At 36.8% G+C, this 27,891-nt stretch overlaps 1 protein-coding gene across 1 annotated transcript in view; it reads left to right on the top strand.

Annotated features, from left to right (window-relative positions):
• LOC150097798 (cell adhesion molecule Dscam2-like) overlaps positions 1–25,040 on the top strand; it is a 45,878-nt gene extending 20,838 nt beyond the window's left edge. The window contains exons 9-12 of the mRNA XM_090406993.1: positions 5,419–5,703; positions 12,370–12,489; positions 18,050–18,220; positions 24,889–25,040. Of these exons, the coding sequence (XP_090263119.1) occupies positions 5,419–5,703; positions 12,370–12,489; positions 18,050–18,220; positions 24,889–25,040 (728 nt within the window). The remainder of the gene's footprint in view (positions 1–5,418; positions 5,704–12,369; positions 12,490–18,049; positions 18,221–24,888) is intronic.
• The last annotated feature ends 2,851 nt before the right edge of the window (positions 25,041–27,891 follow it).

Below are 27,891 nucleotides of genomic sequence, written 5' to 3' on the forward strand. Positions count from 1 at the left end.
TGTGTGTGTGTGTGTGTGTGTGTGTGTGTGTGTGTGTGTGTGTGTGTGTGTGTGTGTGTGTGTGTGTGTGTGTGTGTGTGTGTGTGTGTGTGTGTGTGTGTGTGTGTGTGTGTGTGTGTGTGTGTGTGTGTGTGTGTGTGTGTGTGTGTGTGTGTGTGTGTGTGTGTGTGTGTGTGTGTGTGTGTGTGTGTGTGTGTGTGTGTGTGTGTGTGTGTGTGTGTGTGTGTGTGTGTGTGTGTGTGTGTGTGTGTGTGTGTGTGTGTGTGTGTGTGTGTGTGTGTGTGTGTGTGTGTGTGTGTGTGTGTGTGTGTGTGTGTGTGTGTGTGTGTGTGTGTGTGTGTGTGTGTGTGTGTGTGTGTGTGTGTGTGTGTGTGTGTGTGTGTGTGTGTGTGTGTGTGTGTGTGTGTGTGTGTGTGTGTGTGTGTGTGTGTGTGTGTGTGTGTGTGTGTGTGTGTGTGTGTGTGTGTGTGTGTGTGTGTGTGTGTGTGTGTGTGTGTGTGTGTGTGTGTGTGTGTGTGTGTGTGTGTGTGTGTGTGTGTGTGTGTGTGTGTGTGTGTGTGTGTGTGTGTGTGTGTGTGTGTGTGTGTGTGTGTGTGTGTGTGTGTGTGTGTGTGTGTGTGTGTGTGTGTGTGTGTGTGTGTGTGTGTGTGTGTGTGTGTGTGTGTGTGTGTGTGTGTGTGTGTGTGTGTGTGTGTGTGTGTGTGTGTGTGTGTGTGTGTGTGTGTGTGTGTGTGTGTGTGTGTGTGTGTGTGTGTGTGTGTGTGTGTGTGTGTGTGTGTGTGTGTGTGTGTGTGTGTGTGTGTGTGTGTGTGTGTGTGTGTGTGTGTGTGTGTGTGTGTGTGTGTGTGTGTGTGTGTGTGTGTGTGTGTGTGTGTGTGTGTGTGTGTGTGTGTGTGTGTGTGTGTGTGTGTGTGTGTGTGTGTGTGTGTGTGTGTGTGTGTGTGTGTGTGTGTGTGTGTGTGTGTGTGTGTGTGTGTGTGTGTGTGTGTGTGTGTGTGTGTGTGTGTGTGTGTGTGTGTGTGTGTGTGTGTGTGTGTGTGTGTGTGTGTGTGTGTGTGTGTGTGTGTGTGTGTGTGTGTGTGTGTGTGTGTGTGTGTGTGTGTGTGTGTGTGTGTGTGTGTGTGTGTGTGTGTGTGTGTGTGTGTGTGTGTGTGTGTGTGTGTGTGTGTGTGTGTGTGTGTGTGTGTGTGTGTGTGTGTGTGTGTGTGTGTGTGTGTGTGTGTGTGTGTGTGTGTGTGTGTGTGTGTGTGTGTGTGTGTGTGTGTGTGTGTGTGTGTGTGTGTGTGTGTGTGTGTGTGTGTGTGTGTGTGTGTGTGTGTGTGTGTGTGTGTGTGTGTGTGTGTGTGTGTGTGTGTGTGTGTGTGTGTGTGTGTGTGTGTGTGTGTGTGTGTGTGTGTGTGTGTGTGTGTGTGTGTGTGTGTGTGTGTGTGTGTGTGTGTGTGTGTGTGTGTGTGTGTGTGTGTGTGTGTGTGTGTGTGTGTGTGTGTGTGTGTGTGTGTGTGTGTGTGTGTGTGTGTGTGTGTGTGTGTGTGTGTGTGTGTGTGTGTGTGTGTGTGTGTGTGTGTGTGTGTGTGTGTGTGTGTGTGTGTGTGTGTGTGTGTGTGTGTGTGTGTGTGTGTGTGTGTGTGTGTGTGTGTGTGTGTGTGTGTGTGTGTGTGTGTGTGTGTGTGTGTGTGTGTGTGTGTGTGTGTGTGTGTGTGTGTGTGTGTGTGTGTGTGTGTGTGTGTGTGTGTGTGTGTGTGTGTGTGTGTGTGTGTGTGTGTGTACATACACACACTCTATATATATATTATAAATATGTGTATAACTACGAAGAATTTCCCATTTAATAAATTATTAAAAATCTTAAAACATCTTAAAAAATTTACTGCATATAATTTTTCTTATAAAATTTCTAAATATTTTTTTCTTATAATTACATAACGTAATAAATTAACCAAATATATCTTAAGCTCTTTTAACGATTTCTAAATATATTTTAGTATCATCAGCTTATATGAGCGCCATCAAACGTTCAGTTTCAGAATTAACTTTTATGCCATTGTTGTTGTTAGTGATGGAGAGGGTCAATAATTCTGTGTGTTTAGATACTAAAAGCAGTTTTACTGATATTCTGAGTGTATTGTGGTCACATGGAAGATAAAAAATATGTGAACCTGCTTAAAAATTAGGAAGTAATTCACTATTTATGCCAGTTCTTGTAATTTTTGTGGAATGGTACTGAGAATGGCGTTGGAGTTGTTGCTCCATTACTTAACGGTTGGTGTCCTCCTTCACCGCATGGCTTCAGAGTCATGCAGGAAAGCCGCCATGTTGTGAGATTGTCGGCAGCCTCCATACGTAGCATAAATAACAATGGTGATTGTGTGGATACTCTACTTTCAAAGAATAGAACTTCTGTCCATGGTATGCATGGTGTGTTTTTGTATGTGTGGAAACACTCAAGGTAAGTCAATTATTATAACACATCAGGAGTCTAGTATACTTTGACGACATCATTATAATTCGTACGATCCAGCGCTTAGCTGCTAGTAAAATAGTGAGCATTATATAGATTATCCAGTGTAGGCCTACTTTAAGAGTATTACTATGTCTTTACTGTTGATAAACATGTATTTAAGTTTAAGATTGCGATGATATAAATTTCAAGTGGAATATATATCATTCAATGTTATGGATTTTATCGTTGATTTAAATTTAAAATCACGTTTGAAAATGAATGTGCGTATTTTTTTAAGAATAAATAATAACATAAACATAAATTTAATAGTATATTTTTTGTAAAAAAATTCATCGTAATGTTGGTAAATATACTTCAGCAGGCTTAGAACACCCACAAAAATAATTAATTCAAAGTGAGAATGGTCTTGTTCATTGCCAAATATGGACAATGTTGGCATATTGTATTTATTTTGATATGGCAAAGAATGTGTTTCATTTTCTCACAAGTTCCGGTATAATTCTTATAATTCCAGTATAATTCTATTGCACCAAAATTCCATAATAATTAATTAATGTTCTTCGTAAAACATAAGAAATACATTATCTTAAGAAAATTTTAAAATTAATTAAATCTTTATTTAAATTGAAATGTTTGTATTTCTTAAAAACTGGAATGTGTTTATCGATTGAGAATTTTATAAATATGAATGAAAGAGCAATCTTTTGAAAGCCTTATACAGCTAGTTAGTTTAAACATTCTTTGCACCTATGTATGAGCCAATAAAATTGCAATTGGGAATTTTTATAAGTGAGTTCACATCTGTATTCTTTTTCATTAACTATACGTAATTTTAATTTAATTTAATCTATTATCATTTAATTTCCACACCACTAATGCTTCGTTGTTCTAAATCAGTTATTATTTTAATAAGAAATGACTGAATAATTCATTTCTCGGGGGGGGGGGAAGTGGCGAGGAATGATATCAGCCACATGAAATTTAATTAGATTGAAGGGGAATCCATTAAACATGTGAACTTTTATTATGTATTAGAAGTGTTGTTAGTTTATCAGAACTTTTCAATTGAAGATGAGTTAGTCACAGGATATGTTAGGGTGTTTCTTCCTGAAGTCTTTTCCTCAATTTCGTATAAACAATGAAAGTAAATAACCTCCCATAGTAATTAAAAAGATAGCTTGAATAATACATTTACTGGTCCATAGTATCCCTCTCCCAGTTGTGCTCAAAAGCTATGCTGTAGTTATTCGTCCTAGTTCGTCTACAATGTTGCGCATGCTGTTAACAAGCCTATATTAATCCCATTCCAAGAAAAAACAAAACGTTAACCTTCATATTATTTCCAAATACCCTTAGTCCTCATAAAAACAATAATCATTTCAATGATCAACTTTATTACCTAAAATCCCACTAATTAATTAGTGATTGCAATATGTCTTCCGCCACTTTCGATTCTCAGATCTAGACAACATTACCAACCTTTGTGCACATTAATGAGAAGATTTTACAAAAATCACGTAGTCGATCATTGTATTTCGTCATTCCATTGACATGAAGGCCTCCTTGCCAAGATACTCTTATGGTGTGCCTTCGCTGTTCTTCGATTTAAGTGCCAGTTTCCTTTGTGGTAATTCAATGCACGCCATTTAGATTTCCCCCACTAAAGCTGATGTACCCCAGGGCTCTATACTTTTGCTCTCGCTATTTTTCCTATACATTATTGACTTTCGCTAACTTTAAATCGCACGACTAGTTGTAGTGCTCCAATGATTCAAGCTATAATGTCGTTCATAACCCATGCCTTGAATTTCCTTGCTATGATTTAGAGGTGTGAGGAACAACTTAGCTTTAATTCTACCAAAACATAGTAGTCTCTTATTTCTGGTTAGAAAGTGTTATTGTGTCTCTTCGTACCTTTGATAATATTCACACCTCCAAGCCATAATTATATTTCTTGTCACCTCTTGCCTTTCTTAACAAAAGCATATCTCAACCTGCAAAAAATTCGTTCCTCTTCATTCAAGACACTGTTTCTTACTCACATAACTCTGCATCCCAAATCTACTTAATCGTAGGATACTATTTGAGATGGTGCACCAGAAACCTTATTAATGATGCTCGATGCCATTAAGAAAAAAAAAACAACTCGCTTAATAGATGACCATCCTTCTAGTGACTTTCTCATAGACGTTCCATTTTTGTTTTTATGTTTCGTCTATATGTATTTTCATGAGAGTTTCTTCACTAAACCACTGACATCCGTGCATTTTCCTCCAAGAATATGGAACTACGAGTAGGTTGTGATCTACATCCTTATATGGAATGCATCTTCAGACTTACAACCTAATTTCCATTCCTTCTCTTTCATTTCATTTATCTCTGTTTAGCGCAGTCTTCCTCACACGTTGACATGTCAACAGGTTCCTTCTTTTCTCTATCCATTTATCCCCACACGACAGTGATGTGTTATAGGTTCTTTGCAAACCGACCAGACGAATACACGCAATTTACACACAAGAGTATAGATTTGGGTTTTGGACTAATTACCGTCTCTAAAATTATGGATATGAGAGGAAGAATGAATAAAATATGGGAATAAAAAGACGTTAGCTGATTTTTTTGTATGAGGAAGAATGAGCAAAGATCTTATAAAATACCTCGGATTATTATTAGTATCAGTATTCTTAGTTATGTAATGCAACTTCATGTGTATATCAAAGTTATATAACTGAATATAAGCACAGGTAATTTCTCAACTGAATGTCAACGTGGTCTGTTTTGAATTTTTTATTAAAGATGTTTTGATGGTCTTAATATAAATAACTTCTATATAAAATCGGTTGTTTTGACTAAAGAGTCCGAAAATAATTTAAACCCATTTTTAAACTAAACTAGTGATCTAAAATATTTCTTTGCTATGAAATAATAAAATTATAGCCTGTGTTATACTCCATTAGTGCCCCCTAAATTAGTTCCGATGCGTCCAGAGGTGAGTCTTCAAAGGAGTCAACGCTACCAAGTGATCTGTGCTATTAGTGAAGGGGACCTTCCAGCTACCTTTCACTGGGTAAAAAACGGCCAACCTCTTGTAGAAACTTCAGATGTCTCTATTCGTAGACAGGATGACTTTTCTTCTTCTTTCATCATAGGATCTGTGAAAGAAGAACATGGCGGGAACTACACTTGCATCGCATCCAACATGGCTGGAACAGACAGCTACACTACGAAACTAAAAGTTTTGGGTAAGAATCTTCTTCATAAAGAAATGTTTTTCTTCCTTTATCTGACATAAAAAAGAGCCAACTCATTCAAGAAATGTACACGATATTATACGGCACAAACAGCAAAATGGACATGTGATCATATGTTGGTAATGTAACCCGCTGTATAATATTTTTATTTTGTCCATATTCTGTTTATATTAGTGACTTCGCACCTTTTCCCTTTGTTATGTAATTTTGGTTGTATGTCTTCTTTTTTTTTATGTTGAGTCCATACTCGACTGGTTGATCAACCTATAGTACATTAGTACCGTATATGGGAGTAGTGGGTTGAGAAAGGAGAAATTTGTTTACATTTGATTTAAAACCCTATATATTGTATTCCTTGGGGAAATGCATCGGGGGAGGAGGAGACTGTTCCACAGTGCAGTAGTTACAAGGATGAAGGAAGAGGAAAAGAAACTTGTTCTGTGGATTTCAATGTGTACTGTGAAAGGATGTTGGACGGCAGCTGTACGTGTTCCAATGGGCTTAGTACAGAGTGGGAGAATTATTGATGCTATTTCAGACGAGCATTTGCCGTAGAAATATTTATAGAATACACAAATTGCAGAGAACCAAACGTCTCTGTTAAAGTGGGGGGAGCGAGTTGGGTGAGAGATGGGTCATTTATCAACCTAATTGCTCTCTTCTGTATTCAGTCAAGCATTTTGATGTAATTTTAGAAGCCCCCACTCCAAATGTGAGAGCATGTGCGATTTTTATGAGGTTAACAGCTGTTTAGAGGTGAAGTATCGTCTTGAGCGAAAGAGAAATCCAATTTTTTGGAAGCTGAGGATGCAATGATTGTAATGTGTTTATGTCAGGAGAGGCTTGGTGTCAAGGTAATTCCAAAAAGAGAAATATCATCTTGTCTGGAAATTTCAATGTTATCAAAAATAATACTAGGGAAAATGGTTCTTTTTGTGAAATATGAGAGAGAACCAGGTTGGACTAGCATTGAAATTGACGAGGTTATCTAAGCCCCATGGTAGGATGGCTTGGAGATCAGAATTGAGGGCAGTGGTGGTTGATGTTCTGTATGTTGAAGTGAGTTGGTAGAGTGAGGTTTGTCAAATGAAAGGAAGGAGTGCAATGTGCTTTCATCTGCAAAATTGTTAGAGGCCTACTGAAATAGGTGTTATTGATACACAAAAGGAAGAGGGTTGGTGAGAGAACAGAACCTTGTGGTTCTGTTCTCTCACCAACCGTCTACATCACATATAGTATGCGTCCAGACAGATAGGTGGCAATTCAACTACAGAAGTCTTGAGACAGTCCAAATGATAGGAGTTTGCTTAGTAAGCCTTTGTCACATACCCGGTCAAAAGCTTTAGATGTATCAAGTGCAACAACTTGAGATTCACCAAATTTCTCCATGGCATTTGCCCAGAGATAGGTGGTATATGAGAGATCTCTTATGATCGGCAGCGATGGAATCCGTACTTGTGGTCGCTTAATAGCTGGGTGCCTTCAAGGTTAGTGTAGGAGGTGAGATGACAGTGATTTGTCGCACATCTTAGGAATGGGTTGAATATAGGCCTATTTCTAGGCTTTGGGATAGAATACCAGTGAAGTAAGAGAGTATGTACAGGCGGCATTGGATAGGAGTCAGTTCTGATGCACAAACCTTCAGGACAATTGGAGAAATGGCATCAAGTCGAACTTAGGCAATAGGTTTCTGATCTCTTTCTGGCAAAAGGATATAGGGAACATTGCATGTTTGGCATCTGGAATGATTTGGGGGCGGGCTTTGCCATCAGTTATACGTGCATTAGAGGCAAAGTGTGAAGCCATGAGATTAGCTTTTTCTGTGGGTGATGATGCAATAGAGCCATCTGGATATGATAGGAGTGGGAATAATGTTGGGCAAAATTACGACCAATTGCTTTGGCAAGAGAGCAAAAGGCGCGGCTGCCATTTGGGCAAGCTGCAAGTTTCCTGCTTTTGGCCTTCAAATTCTGTTTTGGAAGCATTGATAGTTTTCTTGCATTTATTTCGGGCTTCGTATAAGCATTGGAGGAGGATGGAGTTCTTGATTTTAGCCAGTTGTGATATGCTTGATTTTTCATTTGTACAGTCTTGGCACATCTTTTGAAGAACCAGGGTTTAGTTAGGGGACGGCAGTGCAGAGAAGTGTGGGAAATGTATGTTTCTATGCTAGTGAGGATTACTTTGGTGATACGTTCGGTGCATATGTTTGGATTGGAAGACTGGAAACAATGGTCCAGCCATGGGAATGAAGCATAGAAGTCACGGAGGCTGTCACACTTGGCACTATTATAATGCTTACACAGCCACTCCCACACTTGTGGGGGAGTGGCTGTGTAAGCGTTATTGCATGGGGGAGTAGATGAGCACAAGATTGGGGAGTCACTATATTCACTGTGTATTTGGCAGGGTCATTGGTAAGGAAGAAATCTAGGGTATTTGGTGAGTGCTTCGAGTTATCTGGTATTCTGGTTGGAATGTGAACAATTTGTGTAAGGTCGTTAGTGGTGGCAAATGTTTCAGTATCTCTGCCTGCAAGATCTGTACAACTGTAGGAGGAAAGCCAGTTGATGTTATGGACATTAAAATCTCCTAGGAGGACGATTTCGCTGTTAGGAGAGTGGGACTGGATAAAACCAATTTTTAAGGAGAAGAAATTGAAAAGCTCAGACTGGTTGATGGCATTAGGAGAGCGATAGAGACAGCAAATGAATCTGACTTAGGCAGAGATATTTTCAACCAAAGAAGGTCAAAGTTGGGTGCTCTGGCAAGGTGCATATATCACAGCAGATATATGCACAGACGCCACCCTTGGGTAGAAAGGAATTAAACAGTGTGTAGTTTGGAAAGTTGAGATAGATAGTGTAATAGATAGTCTACACAGTCATTACTATTTTAATGCAAATAAAACATGCTTATTACGTAAACTGCTTCATATTTTATAGCAGTTTTCTAATAAATTTTAGATGATTTCATAAGCAAATAATAATTTTAGAAATTAGCTTTTTGTTGTTTTGATTCATTTTTGAGAGATTTTTGACTGATTCATTCAGCATAGTTTATGTCCACATACTACCATTTAAAAACGACTGGCGTATAAACGAGATGAGCTTTGTATCTTAGCATTGCATATCCCATATTACACTACAACTATGTGCATTTATCTCCAGACAGAACTTCGTGGTCATTAAATTGTTCATGTCTCATATATAGAAAGAGGTTTTATTAATTAATTACTTAATTACTTTTAATTTTTAATTAAATAACTTTTTTCCAGCAGTATTTCAAAAGTTCTATATCTCTGTATTCAACTTGGATGACTGCAGCAATCCTACGGGACATACTTTCCACAAACTTGCGATATCGATCAATGGGAATTTTGACCATTCTTCATATAGGCATATAATGAGATCTTGGACTGTTGTGCGCGGAACTCGCTTGACCTCTGAAAAACTTGCTACGAACCGTCTTAACAGTAATATACCAGCTTGCATGACAATAAAATTTGCCAGTGTCAGCAATGGTTTTGATTGACAAATTCTGAACTTCTCTAATGATATTCTGGACTTACTTCATTCCTAAAATCATGTTAATTTCGTTTGGTTTCTTTCGAATTCTTTGTTTAGAAATATTGAATGACTTCAGGAATCATTTTTATTTTCCATTTTTAAAAGCATGCCAACTTAACTTTTCCCTTTTTAATCCTTAAAAGACTAGGTAATTAAAAAAAAAGTATCCAAAAACCAGATGTGTCAAGTGTAGTATATTCATATATTTTAGTAGAATTTCTTTATCAGACTACGTAATATTTCATCGTCCTTTTAATATATTAGTCTTTGATATATCAGGAATTACCACGCTATATGGTAGCTAATTTGATAATTTATGCTTCAAGTCATTATTTTAGTTTAGAATTTGTAGAATTTCCAAATCTTGTCATTTTCATATAACATTTATGAACATCTAAATCCATTCACATATTTCTCTTTTGATCATCGAACATAATGAATGAAAGTGTTACAGTTGTAGAATAACTTTGTAAATTGTTAGATTGATTTTCATTTTGCGTCAGTATAATATAATAATGTAGCTCAAAAGTATTTCTGAATACGAATATTGCTGTATTGTTTAAATATTTGAACCAAACATAACGTATCGAAAATTTTCTTGGACGGAATTTTTGAAATGCAGTTATATTTGTCAAAAATTTTTATTTTATTTTATTTTATGCACTCGAACTTCAGAATAGAAATATACATTTGTGTCCAAAAACCTAAGAGATAACACTATTTCTGCAGATTATAACCACAGATTCAGAGGAATCAGCTTGTGACAATTTGTATAACTGATAATTTCGAGTAGAAAGAGGATACACATTCACATTTTCGAATTCCTCGCGAAGAGATCACGTAGTAGCACTCAACATTATAAGAGGCAAAAAGCTGCGCTAAGCGAATTGTATTTCAAGGAAGCTCTTTTCTTCTAGATAATATCACGCAGGGAAGAATTATTATAAAACTTGAAGAAGGCTGCACAATTACTGTTATTGCCAGAGAGTTTGGAATCTCGCATAGCGTTGTATCTAGGCTCTGGGTAGCGTTTCAAACCAATGAGATGTGTTGTAGATGTTTGCTAAGAGGGAGGTCGACCTCTACCACGGAGTACGAAGACCAGTGTTTGGTTATAACAGCAAAACATAATCGACGCACCACGGCAGATCAGCTTGCAAGTCGGTTCTATTCAAGCAAAGGTGCGCGGATATCTCGACATACTGTGGCAAGACGTCTGCGACAAGGGCCTATAGGCCCGAAGGCCCGTAATCTAGGTTCCTTTATCCACAGCTCGTCGTAGCGCACGTTTTCAGTGGCAATGTATCCATAAAAATTGGATAAGACTCCATTGTGCTAATGTAATCTTAACTGATGAAAATCTTTTTAGTTCTCCGATTCTAGACGATACTTGATCTGCAGCGAAAGTGGTACTCAGCATCGCAAGAATGTTCTTGAAAGGGATAGATAGGGCGGTGCTGAGGTCATGGTGTGGAGAGGCATTATGCTTAATGGACGCACCGAGCTACAAGTGCTGGAAAAAGAGACTAAGACTCGTGAACGATATTGCAACGAAGTTCTTCTCTTGTAGGAGAAGAATTCAATGCCACACCAATTGTATACGAGCAATGGAGATGCTTCTGAAGACCGAAGATATTAATTCGAATCGAGTGGCCAGCACGCTCCCCAGATCTCAACCCCATAGAACACGTTTGGGGTTCTATGGCATAGAGGATGCGATAGGGGAGACGCATTGTTGCTCGAAATTCCCCTCCAGAAAACAAACAAAGTCCTTATCATTGCTCTGAAGGAGTGGGCCAGTTTGCCTCAAGCACTCCTCAATCACTCGGTGCTAAACGTTGTACAACGTTGTGAGAGCTGCATCGCAGTTCGGGATGGATATATTCCATACGGAAATGTCTCTCCGCATAGTTTTCTGTATGCTCTACATTAATTCCTTAACTAGGTCCTTAGGAAATGTGTAAAATTTGCCAAAACGTATTGCAATTTAATTTGTACGAAATTTATAACCCATTTTTGTGTTATATAATGTATTAGTATTCTGGCAATAAATTTATGCCAACATTTGACTGTAGTCATTAAATTGTTTCAAACACAGTGGCGATCGGTGAAATTTTTAAGTGAGGGTGCTGCATATACAAAAAAAAAAGTAATAAAAATAAAAATAAATTATTTTTTTCCTAATACGTAACCAATTTATTAATAAATAAATTTAATATTAAAAAATTGCTTTATTAAAAATATTTCACCCTCACCATGAATAAACATCAATAATAAAAGTTTCGTATCTCACAAAAATAGCGCGCTAGCATACATTACACTGCCAAACGAGCAGTGTCGGGAATGACTTGTAACCTACAATCACAAACGCAAACGAATATCAGCGAGATGCTGCATTTGGCCAAACGCGATAATTCTGACACTGCGTTAGATCGCAGTGTGTTTGTTTCGTGTAACGATAATTGAAAAATATAATTATTTTCAACAGTGACACTCGTCATAATTCAGCCTTGTATCTATAATAAATAAATAATTATATGTTATTTTAACAAAATAAAATAAGATTTGCAAAAAAAAAAAAAGAGTTCACCTTCGCCACGAACACGCACCAATAATACACTGCTTTAGATCGCAGTGTATTTGTTTCGTAATTTAAAGCATTAATCGAACAATTCCAATTATTAACTATTCAATCACTGTCGAAAAATAAGCTGTAACGTTTAACATGTTGTACTGCATAAACACAAACAAAATTTAAATTTTTAATTTTTTCCTTGGGGGTGGTGCAGTGTCGCAGTGCTTATGCACGGGCCGCCACTGGGTAAAAATGTAGTTTATTCCTTAGCTTTTGGACACCAGTGTATGAAATAGCATGGAAATAACAAAAGAGTTTAAAAATTCCAGATAAAGTAATTTCAAATAATTAAGTTGTAAATTATTAAACATAGCCAATTAAATTAATTAATAGGGGGAAATTCTAGAAGTAATATTTTCTGTTGCGTAGGCGTTGTAAACCGTCGTCAGTGTTTTATTCTTCCTTTTTACTGTTTCTTTATGTGATACGGGTAATATTTTTAAACAATTTCAGTGCCTCCCACATGGGTCCGTCAGCCTTATGATACTGCAGTACTTTCAGGGAAAAAAGTCATTCTCAGTTGCGAATCTGTAGGAAATCCTCATCCAATAATAAGTTGGAAAAGAACGAAAGGTAAATAAAAGTATTTTTAGAAATTTAGACTTTTAAACTGAGATATATACTTGCTAAATATTTGGTTTTTTTTTAATTATTTGATTGTTAATTAGATCGCGATATAAATGTTCACTGCGTTCAATAATCCTTTATAGGAAAACAGCAGTATTGCAATCCAGAGGACATATAAATGCATATTAACAATTATTGAATTAGTCTATGGATACCGAAATATTAATACGGGGTATAATTCAAGTTAAATTCCTATAATAGCATCTCTTAACATATGTACTTTGATTTCTTCAACTGATAATAAGCGAGAATCAGCACCTATATGTGTGAATACTCTCGATGATACCGCAATAAAAATTCATCAGCCTTTTTATTGCAATATCATTTTCCATTTCACTGAGAACATGTTCACCATATGTCCATATCATACGTAGCATGATGCATATTATGGAATGGGAAAATATATCCTTCTTGAGGTATTGTTGTCAAAAATTATTATTTTTTAAAATAATAAGTTAGTTTCCAAAGCAAACTTTTTTTGGGGCTTTCGTAGAATTATTATTATTATTATTATTATATTACATATATAGTGTAATCTAATACCAACAATAACATCATGTACTAGAGAAGAAACATTCGGATATACTATCACTGCTTCCTGCCTAGATCACATAAACGTCCGAGCACCACCAAACAGTTACACTGCATCAGTCATAAAATGCAAAGTAGCTGATCATTACTTCACGGCTCTAAACCTGCACACTAAGACAATATCCATGCAACGCCCCACAGAAGAAAAGCAACACAAAACAATAATAGACGAAGAAGTAGTCAACCACGAAATAAGAAAAAACCAACTAGGAACACATGGCATCAGATTCAGCAAATATTTTATACAACAACATTAGACTCACACTGGAGGAAATATATAAGAAAGCTGCAAAGAAAGTCAGAATTCGCTCAAATACAACCCAAAATCCTTGGATAACACAAACCGTAATCCTAATAATACACAGAAAGGACGCTTTATGGAAATAATTAAAGCGATATCCAAATAACACAACTTAAAAAACTGAATATAGGATAACAAGGAATCGCGTTATAACACAATCAGAAATGCAAAAAGAAACTACTACAGAGGCAAATTAACCGCTGCACAAAACAACATGAAACAAACCTGTCATCTGATCAACGAGATGCTAGATTGTGCTCCCAACACCACCGCCTCCGAAACCATAAAACACAGCTTCATGAAAGACGCAAAACCTATCCAACAACTAGCAAATGACTTTAACCAATACTTTGCAGACTCCATCCAAGAACTGCACAGAAATATTCCCCCAATCACAAAACGTGATCCCCCACTTGGACCACAATCAAAACAGACATTATTGTTCCTAACGATAAAAGAAGCAAAACTTCTCTCTGCAATACATCAAATCAAACCAAACAAAGGCCCAGGAATTGATGGTATAAAACCTAAGAATATCAAGCAACATGCAACTAGCTTAGGTCCTATCCTACTAAAATTAATAAACAAAATATTTAAAACGGGACAGATACCAAGTATGCTACATACCGCCATAATCACACCCATATACAAACATGGAAAAAGAAATTTAATCAGCAATTACAGACCCATAGCAACATTACCAATTATCAATCAAATTATGGATCGGATCGTACTGAAGAAATTCACATCATATACAGAGACCTTTCATATTATTCCCAAAACACAATATGGTTTTCAGAAAAATAAGGGAACAACATCTCTCTTGGAAGACTTCACAAACGTAATTAATACGGCCTTAGACAAAAACAAAATTGCCATGGTAGTCTTTATTGATCTAACTAAAGCATTCGATACACTCACATCAAACCTTGTTAGAAAAGCTGAGGCATTTTGGAATAGACGGGCCTCTACACAGATGGTTTACAAACTACCTCCAAATTAGAAAGCATATCACACGTATCGGGTCAAACCGAAGTAGAGAGCTACCAGTAACCTGTGGAGTGACACAGGGAGCTGTACTCTCCTCAACTCTATTCAACATTTACACGCACGATATTAATCAGCTACCTCTCAAAGGTAAGATATTCCAATTCTCAGACGATACAGCGATAATATCCATCCATAATAACACAAACATAGCCCAAACAAATATGCAACATGACATAAATCTGATCACAGACTGGCTCACGAAAAACTCCATACACCTAAACTCAGATAAGACAAAATTAATGATATTCAGAAATCCACTGACTCGACCAGTTGATAACAAATATATAACCATCCAACATCCACTCTCCAACAAAAAAAAAAAAAAAACAGAACAGCGAAACCACTCAGATTGAAACAATACGATACCTTGGAATTTACTTCGATGCAGATATGAACTGGAATAGCCACATAAACCATCTACACAACAAACTCCGAACAATAAGTGGCACACTCTACAGGTTAAAAGACATAGTTCCCACACGCCTTAAAACACTAATATACAAATCACTATTCCAAAATACACTAAGATACGCTATGCAGCTTTGCTGAAACATTATTTCGATGCCAACTACTGGACAGTCAGAAATACCTACCGTATAACAAGACCTCACACTACTAATTATATCACATATAAATACAATAATCACTACGGAAAGGCGAAACTTCTACATCCCAGACATGATAAACAAATTACCTTTTGAATACAGAAACCTTACAAACTACAATAGCCTGAAAAGAGCTCTAAGGACATACTACGAACAAGAAACACGCACCCAAAATGCCATACAAACATAATAAAACACAATATATTCATTCAGGCTTCCAGTTCAGCGACGCATCAATACATTCCAAGCTATTGCGCGCGCGCGTGTGTGTGTGTGCGTGCGCGCGCGCATTAGAATATCTTGACTAATGATATTTATCCATGTAGTTCTTGGTTTTCCTCTTAGTCATTTATCAAAACTTTTGCTATTTATAGTCTTCTTAAACATACTATTATTTTCCTTTCAAAAATATGAAAGGAACCTGCCTACTGCAACTTTTTTTGGACTTTATTTTGCTATATATTGTAGGTTCTTTATAGAGTTGATATAACTCATGGTTGTATCTGATCCTCCATAGACCGTTGTCACTCACTGGACCAAATATATTTCTTATAATTATCCTTTCAAAAGCCGAAATCAAATTGTTTACTCTCGCTGTAAGTTCTCTACTCTTACCCATAAATTCTCTATCCTCGTCATACAATGACATAAAAGGTGTGGGGGGAGGCAAATATATAAGCTATTTGATAAATCGCACTATTTACAGTTGCAAATCTTGTAGAACATATTATTAGTAGGATGAGAGAGAGAGAGAAAGAGAGAGAGAGAGAAAGAGAGAGAGATTCCTGTAGGTTATAATCCTTAAGGAATATTCGAGAAGGGAGGCGGTTTCAAAGAACACGCGGATGAAAAAAGACGTCATTTCTCTAGGTTTGATATCGAACCTGTAATGAATGATGAATAGATGCAACTAATGTATTTAACGGGTGTTCCGTAAAACAAGTAGCTTATACACGTGTACATGCTACTTCAATTACTGCCGACCTGGTTTGGCCGAGTGGTTAGTGTATCCACTCTCTATCTAAAAGGCTGCGGGTTCGATTCCCGCCGTGCGCATGGATGTTTGTGATTATCTGTGAAATTACTACTGGTAGTGGGGAGTAGATGGCGTTGGTGTAGTTGCGGTTCATTGCAGTTGGTGTATTGAGTGGTGGAGATAGAGTGTTGCATAGTAGGTGTCCTCCCTCGATGAGTCTATGGACTCCCTAGAGGTATCATGTAATAATAATAATTATTAAAGCAATATCATAACACAAAGAAATCATTTATTAAAAAAAGTATATTGAGTAAGTCACTAAACGAGGTTGTATAAAAATTTTCCAAATTAGTGACCCATTCTGAAAAAAAAAAAATAGAAATATTTCTTCGCTCCAAAAATCTCAAAATTTTTTTAATACTTCGTTGGTTTTACCATATCACTAGAGATTGATTCAAATGACTAGAGAATTTCTCTCCGATCCAAAGGATGAATATTTCATCAAATTAACTGTTACTTTTACAATGAAAACTTAATCTATTTTAATACTTCGAATGCGCAAAATGTTTATTAAGAATATCATTAGTCGCGCACTGAATGGAAAATATTAATCAATACTATAATCGTGGCATCTCTCAGCAAAGCAAACATTGATAGGGGATTCAGTGCTATGCGGCTCTGAATAGCACTGAATTTCAGTGCTCTTCAAACTGTGCTGAAATCAGACTGAATGTGTATATGTGCTGAAATCAAACACTTGGCATATTGGATTGTTGTCATACCGCCTTTGACATATGATTGCGAAACTTTGTCCACATATCACAGACACCTGACTACATAGGAAATATATCACAGATGTTTCTTTCGAAGGATCCTGAAGTAATTTAGTGAAAAGACAGGAGAATTAACATTCAGTCATCATTTTGACTGAAGCTAGTTGTATTAGTCCAGACAATGATTATTCACTATTAACTTCGATGGATTGGTTATGTTCTTCCCCTCGGAACCAAAGAAGGGTAAAAGAAGTAGTTCAAAGTTGCAGTCAAAAAGGGCAAAAGGCAATAACTACAGATTCCCGTGATTTAAACACTATTATGGGAGTGTTTTAAACAATAACTATGACTTCTCAGACTCACTTTCCAATAATGGTTATTTCACTTTCTTTTTCTATCTCTTTTCCAAGAAGCCATCATTGGAACACATAGGTGATTCGGAGAGAAGTAAAATACTGGTAATTAATCATAAGGCAGCTGGAAATACTATTCTTCACAATACATTTATCTCATTCAAGAAACAGGATTACTGTATGAGATATGCTTTCTGTGTACTCGTTGAAAGTTTATTTTCCACTTGGTTAGAGTATAATAAATTTAGTTTAATCCTTTATCCAAGTGTGAGCAAACAAAGTTTGCGCCTGAAAGTATCTTCAGGACTGGGTTAAGGTGGTACACACCAGGGCAACTCGTTGCAAAGGTGGAGCAAGCTACCAACACTCCTATCCTAGTATCTCCTATAATGCAAAACACATCTCCTTGCGGATATGTCTATTGTTATGCATTAAGGGAAGGGCCACTACCCAGACCGGTTTCGACCAGACCGGAAGGTCGAAACCGGTCTGGGTAGTGGCCCTTCCCTTAATGCATAACAATAGACATATCCGCAAGGAGATGTGTTTTGCATTATAGGAGATACTAGGATAGGAGTGTTGGTAGCTTGCTCCACCTTTGCAACGAGTTGCCCTGGTGTGTACCACCTTAACCCAGTCCTGAAGATACTTTCAGGCGCAAACTTTGTTTGCTCACACTTGGATAAAGGATTAAACTAAATTTCTGTGTACTCTTCAAGAATATCAACAATAAATTTATTTAGTGCAGTAGAAATGCAATCCAAGTACCATTATTATAAAACAGCATGCCATGCATAATATTGTACTTTCTAATACTGTTCGCTAGTGTATTATTTCAACATAAACGTTGTTTCTAGGGCTCACTGTGCAACAGATGGAACCTGTGTCTGGCAGTCGATGGAGGTCTCAAGACGACGGATCCCTTACTATCTCGGAGATTAAGAAGGAAGACGAGGGTTTTTATTCGTGTGAAGTAACTAATGGAGTTGGTAATGGTTTGAAGAAAACTGTACGCCTGGAAGTACAGGGTAAGTTCGTTATTAGTAGCAATCCACCATAATGTCATGTAGTCGACCATACAGTGAAACGTAATATCGATCTATCAGAAATAAATTGTGCACTATATAGAAGATTTGCTCATTTTTCGTAAACATTATTATCATATGAAATTACCTGATGATATATCCTATTTTAAATTCTGTTTTAAGTCAGGTTTTCATGCATATGGATGCTAAAGGCCATAATTGGGTTGGTTCTTATCGATTCTCAATAACAAATAAATAATAATTTTGTCTTACTATACTTCGTCTGCGGATTTTTAATTTAGTCCGCTTATGTTAAAATATTACAAAACCATTGATATAAACTAAGAATTCCGTACTCGCTGTAATAGATGTGAACAATAACTATCATTATTGATCGAAAATATTTACAAATGCACATTGAGGACTTGAAACAAGGGAATATTAACATTAATTACAATATAGCATTAGGGATATACAGTAAGGTTCTATTGTAATTACTTTTTAATATACATTAGACATAATGCAAAGCACACAATAAAATACCTAATAATATCACATTAGTATGGCATATTTACCAAACACTGACTGAAACCTTATTTTTTTTTAATAAATGAGGATTACCTTTATGGATCTTCTGAAAATTGCAAATACACAATGAGAGTTTTGAAATAAACCTGAATTAAAGGAGCACGTTTAGCGAATCCTAACACTGTGCACATGCATGGAGTTCCTTTAATAGCCATGATGTTCAGTAGTATTTCATTATCGAGTGTGTTGAAAGTTTTGATGAAATTAAAGAATATAACGATAGTGAATTCAATTTTATAACGAGCATTAGTTTATTGTGGTCTTTCACTAGTATGGTTGTGGCATAATTTCTGGAAATCGTATTATTTTGAGATATGCTGCTTGGAAAGAAACCAACGCACACCATATTGTGAGGAACTCCATAACACAACTTTCCAAGCTTCCACGTCCCACTGTACGCGCGCTTTGCACCACTGAAGACAATGCTGCATGTCGGTTCGGATAATGCGCGAATTGCATATTACGGTCCAACAATGGAAACCCGTGTTGTTAGCCTCGGTTCTGAATTGTTTGTGCAGATTCGTGTTCAGTCGATGCCGGGAGCTCCACATTCAACCTGTCGGCCGACGAATGGTGGTTTTTACATATTATCCATTGTAACGCCCTATGATCACGTTCGTTTATATCGTGGGTCGTTCACTGAGGGTAGCACTTGCAGGTGATTTTCTGCGCTTCCATCTCAGTATGGTATCACTGATTGTTGACCTGGAATGGTCCAATTTGTCAATAATTTGCCAAAGCAATAGGCCTGAAACATGAGATCCTATCGCAACGCCTCTTTCAAACTCTGTTGTCAGTTCCCTTCTTTAAGCCATTTCACTTGTAAACAGTTGCACTGACTTGTGAGCATCATGTTCCTCCAATTTATACCGGCAACAAACATATGAACTCGTTATATTTTACGATGCACCTTGCCCATGGTAGTTGACTTCTTTCCAACCAGTGTATAATGTTTCAGTAAATAATTTTGTAGTTCTTTTATATTATTTTTTTCAAGATTTCAAAAGTGACTAGTAGATTAGTGTTTCCTGTAGTCCTTGATAACATTGCTTTTTCCCTTGTCTTAAACATTATCATCATACGTGTACGTGGATAGAATGATTAAAGTTTTCTTTAACTTTATCAAATATCATGTTCACAAGTTTATTAGGTCCTGAATCTAGTTCATTAAAATACTTCGAAAGATCTGTGATTTAGTTTTGTCTATTCCTGACTTCATGTTTGGATGCAGTTGTGAAAGATCATTTTTGAGTCCTGGTTTAGATAATAGTAAAAAACAAAACATGATTTACTTATATTGCTTTTAATGTATGTTTTTATTTGTTGAGTCGTGAGATGTTATTTATGACGTTCCGTCATAAATAACATCTCAGATTGAATAACATAGCAGAGTGAATGACTCTGCTCTTTTGGGTCATCTCTTAATTGAATCGTTCACCTATGAAATCTTGTGGACAGGATTTTGCCTGCTGTACTCGATACCTAAAGCCTGCAATTCATCGATGGTCATGATAGCTATTGGAAGAATTTAAGGGAAGAAACTGGATACCCATCGTTTTCCTAGAGTAACTTAAGACGAAAATAGCTTTGCGCCCCTGCTTAGAAAAAATGACAGAGGATTTCTTTATTCATAACAAATAAAAAACCAAGCGAAGTGGTTCACTTAAAGGCTTGTGTGTTTAATATTTGTATATCTTCTTCTGCTTAACATATTAGACTGAATTGCTTGTCACTGCCAACTAACTTCCCACGATGACAGGACAGTTAATTCTGTCTCTAGAATCTGTATATCTGAACAGCTTGTTTTCTGTGGCTGATTTGTCTGTCTTTGATGAAAAACATTTCCGGGAGTAAAACATCCGTATGAAACCATCTAACCATCATGAAATCATCATGAAACCATCTTCAGCCGAAATGTCCTGTTCTTTTCATCTCTCAGAAGGGATTCGAACTCGTCTTTCCAACCAAAGAGCATCGATGTTATCAAGTGAGCTATGCAAGCTTGTTTATTGACAACAAACATTCAGAATGCATGTAATAATGTCGAACAGTCATAACCCTTGTCTATTGTTACCATTAATATGTATAACCCTTACACTTGATAGTCTCACTAACTGTTTAAGTTTATTAATGAAACGTTCTTGGGGAAGTGAGTTAAGCCAACACTCTTCTAAGCAGCTCTAGAGCGGCTATTATAAAGGAAGTGACATCATCAAATACAAGGAACTACTTAAAAGTTCACGAACTAGCTAAGTGGGTCGCGTGCTCCTGACATGCGACTTTACCACCGTCAGGTATTGTCCTACTTCATTATAAGTTAAAATGCTGAGTGCCATCCTTATATCTCCAGTGATTTCATATAAACGTGGAATATACATATTTTATTGTATTCTGCAGTTTTCAAAATTAGCGATGTGAAATAGTTGCAAAAGCAAAAAAAAAAAAAAATGATCTTCACCTACGACAGGGATCTTCAACCTTTCAGACAGTGCGAGCCACATTAAAAATTTCAATGAAGCCCGAGGGCCACTAAGCTATACTGCAGTATTCAGAATTGTAAGATGCTTTCCAGATTCACAAGGAACGCTGTGCATTTGATACTTGACATAAAATCCTATAAAAATAAACAAACTCAGCTTTAAGTGCGTAGGTAGGGGTCGGGTTCATGATACGTAAATACAATCAATACTTGAAAAAAGATAATTTAATGAAGAAAACATTCATTTTTTTACAATGCCAATGGGCAACTTAGCAATGTTTTTCCTTGACCAGCTTGTCGATGTTGGCATCAATGTTGGAAGTCACTATGCGCAGAGTATTCTCGAGATGTTGGTTCGTAATCTCGGTTCTTGTCTTGGACTTCACATGCTTCATTCTGGAGAAGAACTGCTCACATAAGTATGTGCTTCCCAACAAAGCGCACATCTTCAAAGCATGCCGGCGAAGATTAGGGAATGCAACCTCAGAAATGTAGTCTTGTAAAATGTAAGCAAGGGCACATTGAATAATTTTTCTCTCAAAAAATAGTTATTTTGGAGTTCAAGCAGCTCCATTTGAACTGAGCTTGGCATTTCGGCAGCATTGACACTGAATGGCATTGAAAATAAATCTAAAGAAGACTGTTGGTTACGAAAATCACTAAATCTCTCTTCGAACTCACTTTGCTTTGCAACACGGCTAATTTTGTAGCGTATTCATCAAGAGACGAACAGTTGGACTCAGCGAGAAGCTGAAAATGAGTTAACTCTTTTTTTGGGGGGGGGGGGGTTGTGCCTCCCAAAAGTTTGAGTTTGGCTACAAAATCTTTGATGCGATCAAAGATCACACGATCTTTGATGCGATCGTGTGATATTTGATGGAGTGTGCACCAGTTGATATTTGGATTGTAGCCGCGTAATTAGGTCATTCAAATGCAATGAGATGCCGGTCACAAAGGCAAAGTCTGTCATCCACGTCGGATCGTTAAATTCCCCAATCGGATTCCCCTTGGTTTGCATGAACTGCTGAATTTCGCTCCTTAAGTCAAAGACTCTTTTAAGAACCTTCCCTCTGCTCAATCAATTCACATCACTATAATAAACCACATCGCCGTGATCCGCTTCGCATTCTTGGGTCAAAAACTCTTGGAATTGACGATGATTCAATCCTCTTGCTCTAATAATGTTGACGACAGTCACAATAGCTTTCATGACATTCTCAAATCCAATAGTTTTCGCGCACAAATTCTCCTGGTAGATTAAACAGTAGTAATGGGAGAAATCCTTTCCTTCTAGTTCCGGTTCTTTCCGTTGCAGCGCAACAAACCCTTCGTTCTTTCCCACCATAGCAGGAGCACCATCAACTACCATACCCTCGAGGTTAGTTAAGTTGAGTTGAGTCGAAACGCTGGAGCGTTTTCTTGGCGGCTTCAAGAATATCAGTGCCTTTCGTCGTTCCCTTCATAGGTACGAGCACTAGCAGTTCTTCTGTCACATTAAATTGATTATCAATGCCACGGACAAAGATATCCAGTTGTGCTGTATCCTTCACATCTGTGCTCTTATCTAAAGCAAGTGAATATGACGTAAATTCGGACGACGGTTTTTTTTTTAATTCCTTCGATGTCATTGGCAAGTTCTTCGACACGTCTTGCTACAGTTACCCCAGACAAACTCCGTTTTTTAAACACGCCCTTATTATTTGGGTACAGAATATCCCCAGCAGCGATGAGACACTCTATCGCTAACTCGCCGTCCAAGAAGGCTTTTGATTTTGTAGCTATTTTTTAATTATATAACTTACTTTTCACGCTTCGCCGTCTTCCCCCTGCCTTTTAAACTTACCTGCTGCCATTTTAAATCAATTTGGACATACGAAACCGCCCTTGAAGGTGATCAAAATTGGACGCATGCTTTGTCTCATAGTGTCGTTTTTTATATTGTATTCTTTTGATACTGACACTGACTCACGACAAATTAAACACACTGGCTTATCGTCAATCGCCACAAAAAAGTACAAATTGGTCGACTTTTCATTAAAATCCCGACAAGAATCACTTGATTTACGCTATTTACTCGTAGACGCCATAGTGATGGAAGATGAACCCAAAATAAATGATCCAAAATGGCCTTGTAACGGTTATTATCCACTGAATAAGTCTCACACTAATGAAAAGAGTCTGGCAATATAAAACCACAATAGACTGGCTGACACGACGAACCTGCGTGCGCTTATACACGAATATCACTGTTCACGACTGACTGACTGACTGCGGATGAGATCCTCTTGTATTTATATGAAAATAACGAAGTATCGAGAACCTTCGAGATGTATCTGGAAGGCACTAGACAGCGCACTCGAACGAACTACTGCTTCAGCCATGTTAGTACTAGTACTTAAGTACCGCTTGACGCTGGTAGATGGCTGAAGTAGCATGTCTATTTAATATTTATTTTATAGGATTTTATGTAAAGTACCAAATGCGCGGCGTTCCTTGTGAATCTGGAAAGCATCTTACAATTTGAAATACTGCAGTACAGCTTAGTGGCCTGCTAAGCTATACTTCATTGGAATTATTTTTTATTTAATCATTTTAATGTTAAGTAGTTATTTTTTTAAAATGGGCGGCGGGTCACCGCAAAGAGCTCCGCTGGCCACAGGTGGCCCGCCAGCCATGCGTTGAAGACCCTTGGCCTACGATAATAGCACAGTTCATGATACATTGTCAGCACTACAAAGTTATAAGTTATGTGATTATAGTGTTTCCGTGGCAGAATTGCTGTACTCGGGTTATAAATTCATAACATGACTAATTACAATGGAGCAACAATGACCACGAACTGATTTAAGCCTGTTAAAGATACCAAGCAATTTTATAAATAAACTTGGTTTTAATCCTTTTTCCCATGTAATCAAACAAACAACTAAGTCAAGTTTGCGCCTGAACATAGTTCAAGTCTGAGACAACTCGTGGTAAAGGGGGGGGGGGAGTAAGCTGTGATCACTTTCCTTAGTATTTCCACCTAATGCAAAGCACATCCCCTTGCGGAGATGTATGATGCTATGCATTAAAGGCAAGGGTCGCTACCCAGACCTGTTTCGGCCGAACATAGTTCAGACTTGAACTATGTTCAGACGCAAACTTGACTTACTTGTCTGTTTGCTTACTTGGGAAAAAGGATTAAAACCAAGTTTATTTATAAAATTGCTTGGTATCTTTAACATATAGTATACTCAAGGTAAAAAAAAAACTTTCTAATTTAAGTATGTTTTACCGCGTTGGGAATTTTTTGGTAGGAATGTGTACTTCGATACTTATCAGATGAACAGGGTAAATGAAGCGATGTCTATGAGACTCACGAATAACAGTGAGATAAGAAGGAAGACTAAATAATCGAAATTATGAACGATGGAATTTCTGTCATTAGTGAACGCTCTTAAGCTTAAACCCTTTAGTCACGGTCCCCTAATGATCCATCTAATTTGACTCTTTCTTTATTGAACAATACATACCTAATTTTTAACTAATTTGAAACAAGTAGTTAATTATGTTTCTTTAATTATTATTCTTTTGCTCTTTTCTCATATTTATTTTCATTCCACAGTTCCACCTGTAGCTAAATTATCAACACCTGTGAAAAGAGTGAAGAAAGGAGAAAGAACGGAGATTGTGTGCAATGTCACGGGTGACACTCCTTTAGAGTTGACCTGGGAAAAAGGGAAGCATCAACTGAAGACATCAACGGATGGACAGTAAGCAACCAGTTCTGCTGTCTTTACTTTCATCTTACTGGGAATAAGTAGAATTTTGTGATAACATGATGCGATGTACTATTATGGTACTATAGTACTAATGCACTATAGGTTTACAACCTTTCCTGGAATGATCATTTGAAAAACATGGGCTTTGTTCAGATGTAAACAATCAATCAGCCACCACATTATTAGCTCACCTATCCAGCTTAAAATTATAATTAATTAGAATTTGATAGTAAATAAATTAACTGAAATTATAAACTAGTCTCATCACTAAGTTATTTGTGTCTCATTATTGATATGCTGAATGACATTCATTAATTTGGGATTCTAAAAAACAGACTGAACACCGAATTTGTTTTTCTTTCAGTATTAAAATTATCAATTTGCTTGTGGACGATGGTGTCACATCATCCATGATTATTGAAAAAACAGATGGCAATGACAGCGCCCTCTACACTTGCATTGGAAAGAATTCTTTCGGTGTCGGTATGACAATGATTAGACTTAGTGTTATAGGTAAGAATTCAGTTTATAAACTATACTTCAAAAATTGTACTCATTCAAATAAGATTCATATTGTATCTTAGTCGATCTTTTCATGCTGAGGACTTGTGATCCACTGTATTAGTCTCCTCCACCTGTCTCCGTATTTTGTCATTCGAAATACATCATCAGCGTTAGTCCAGTAAGAGCAGGAATATGATCTAGCCATCATCCATGGGCCCTTCCTCTTCTTTTAGCTCCTGGCATCTTTCCCAGCATGAAGAGTTTTTCAATATTCTCTTCCTTTCTTCTTGAGATGCATCCAGAATATCTGAGGATTCTTCTTTCCACCATGTTGCAGACTCTTTTCAAGATTTAGTTGATCTCCGTTCTCGGGTCGGTTCTTTTCTGTAGCCAAGAAACTTGAAGCATTCTTCTCCAGGCCCACATTTCAAAAGTATTGATGTTCTTCTTAATTGCGTTGTTCTGTGTCCGAGACTCTGAGCCATAAAAAACCACAGAGAAGACTGAGGATGTGACTAGTTGATCTTTATTTTGATAGATATTTTTCTGTTCTTCCAGATCTTGGTGAGCTTTGTCATTGTAGGTCCTCCCAATTATCTAAGCAAATTATGTATTACTTATTTTATTATTTAAGCAGTTTATTTACATTTTTATTTATTTATGTATTTAGTTGATTTACGATGCTCGGATTGTTTTTTTTCTCTTGCCAAGGAACTTGAAGCATCCTTCTCCAGGCCCACTTAAACAATATTAACTGTATATAAAGTAAATAATGTAACTGTAAACATAACAAACAACATAACATAACATAACGTGTTTACATTTTTCATCTTGCTTTATATTAGCTATGATTTATTAATACCCCATATAATTATAAATAGCATTCATGATCATTAGAAAGTGCATGTTTCTGCTGTTGTACAAGTAACAAATGTTTAGCACAAGTTTTGGTCTGCTATAAGTAGCAAATGCGTAAAATATTTGGCTAATGTTTATATTATGTGTTATGTCATTTTTAACAATCTTATTTTATATTATTATCTGTTATTTATAGTAACTGGAGCGACCTTATCTGACATTAATAATATAATTATTGTACTAGCCTTTGATCTATCATATTCTGCTTTTTATGTGGATTCCGCCTAAGAAAGGATTTTGCACTTATGCTGCAAGGCTACATGAAGAAAAGTGTAATAAACGTTCCAAATGGCATATGGTAGTCACTGGTTATCAAAATCTATAACTAACTAAATAAATAGAATTATAATTCATTCAGTTGGTTTGAAAGACTTGATTCGAATACCGTATAGAACGTGAAGAATCTTTATCAGGACTTTTCACTTGAAGGTGAATTAGACAGTACCATACGGAGATGGCGGAGTTTTTCATTTCGCAAGTCAAGCCGGCCAGAACACACACAATTGATATTATAATACACTATGTTAGAGAGGATTTAACCGCCCTGTTAGAGCATTAAATAAGCTTCAAAGAAACCAAGTAACTTGGCCGTGATAGACAATTGAGCCTGACACGGAAGTGAAAATGGAAATAAAATTATATTTAATTATTAAATTACAGAATCTTAATAGCTAGGAAGAAATAAAATATACATTCTGAAAAGTTTAAAAATGCATTAAAGCTATGTTATCTTATATAATATACGTGAAATGTTATTGTTGTTGGGTATTTTTAGAACGTCCAAGTGCTCCTCTGGATTTTTCAGTAACTGACGTGTGGAGCAGCAGCGTCAGACTGACATGGAGTCACCCGTACAATGGAAATAGTCCCATATCGGCTTACTTCGTTATCTACACTATAAAATCAGGTTGGCATGGGTGGTATATGTGTTTTCTCTATATTTTGGAACAGAATAATAATTTAACAATCAGCGATTATCAATATACAATTTCTTTTGATAGATTTCTTATTATGATATAATAGTATATTTTAATTATATCTTTTGTATTAAATAGACTATTATAAATATTATATAGTTTTCTCCTTTATTAATGCAGATGCTTTGTCTCAGAGTTATAAGACCAACGAAGTGAAAATTACTGGTACCCAGAATTCCTTGCATGTATCAGATCTTCGTCCACATACCACTTATGAACTCCATGTATCAGCACAGAATGAGGTTGGACGAGGGGCACCCTCTTCTTCTGTTGTCGTAACTACCCATGAGGAAGGTGTGAGTTCATAATTTCTTAGACTGCACTAATATAAGTAAACGACAACATTCTCTAAAAGTGTAAATGGTTTTTTAATTTATTCTTAGCAATTAAAGCTTAAGATTCCTATAGTTTTTCCTAAAGAAAATTTCAACAAGAATTTTATTTTCT

The sequence above is a fragment of the Typopeltis vanoorti genome, chromosome 17 (genome assembly GCF_054136105.1).
Source record: "Typopeltis vanoorti isolate ZY-2024b chromosome 17, IOZ_Tvanoo_1.0, whole genome shotgun sequence".
In the NCBI taxonomy this organism is placed as follows: domain Eukaryota; kingdom Metazoa; phylum Arthropoda; class Arachnida; order Uropygi; family Thelyphonidae; genus Typopeltis; species Typopeltis vanoorti.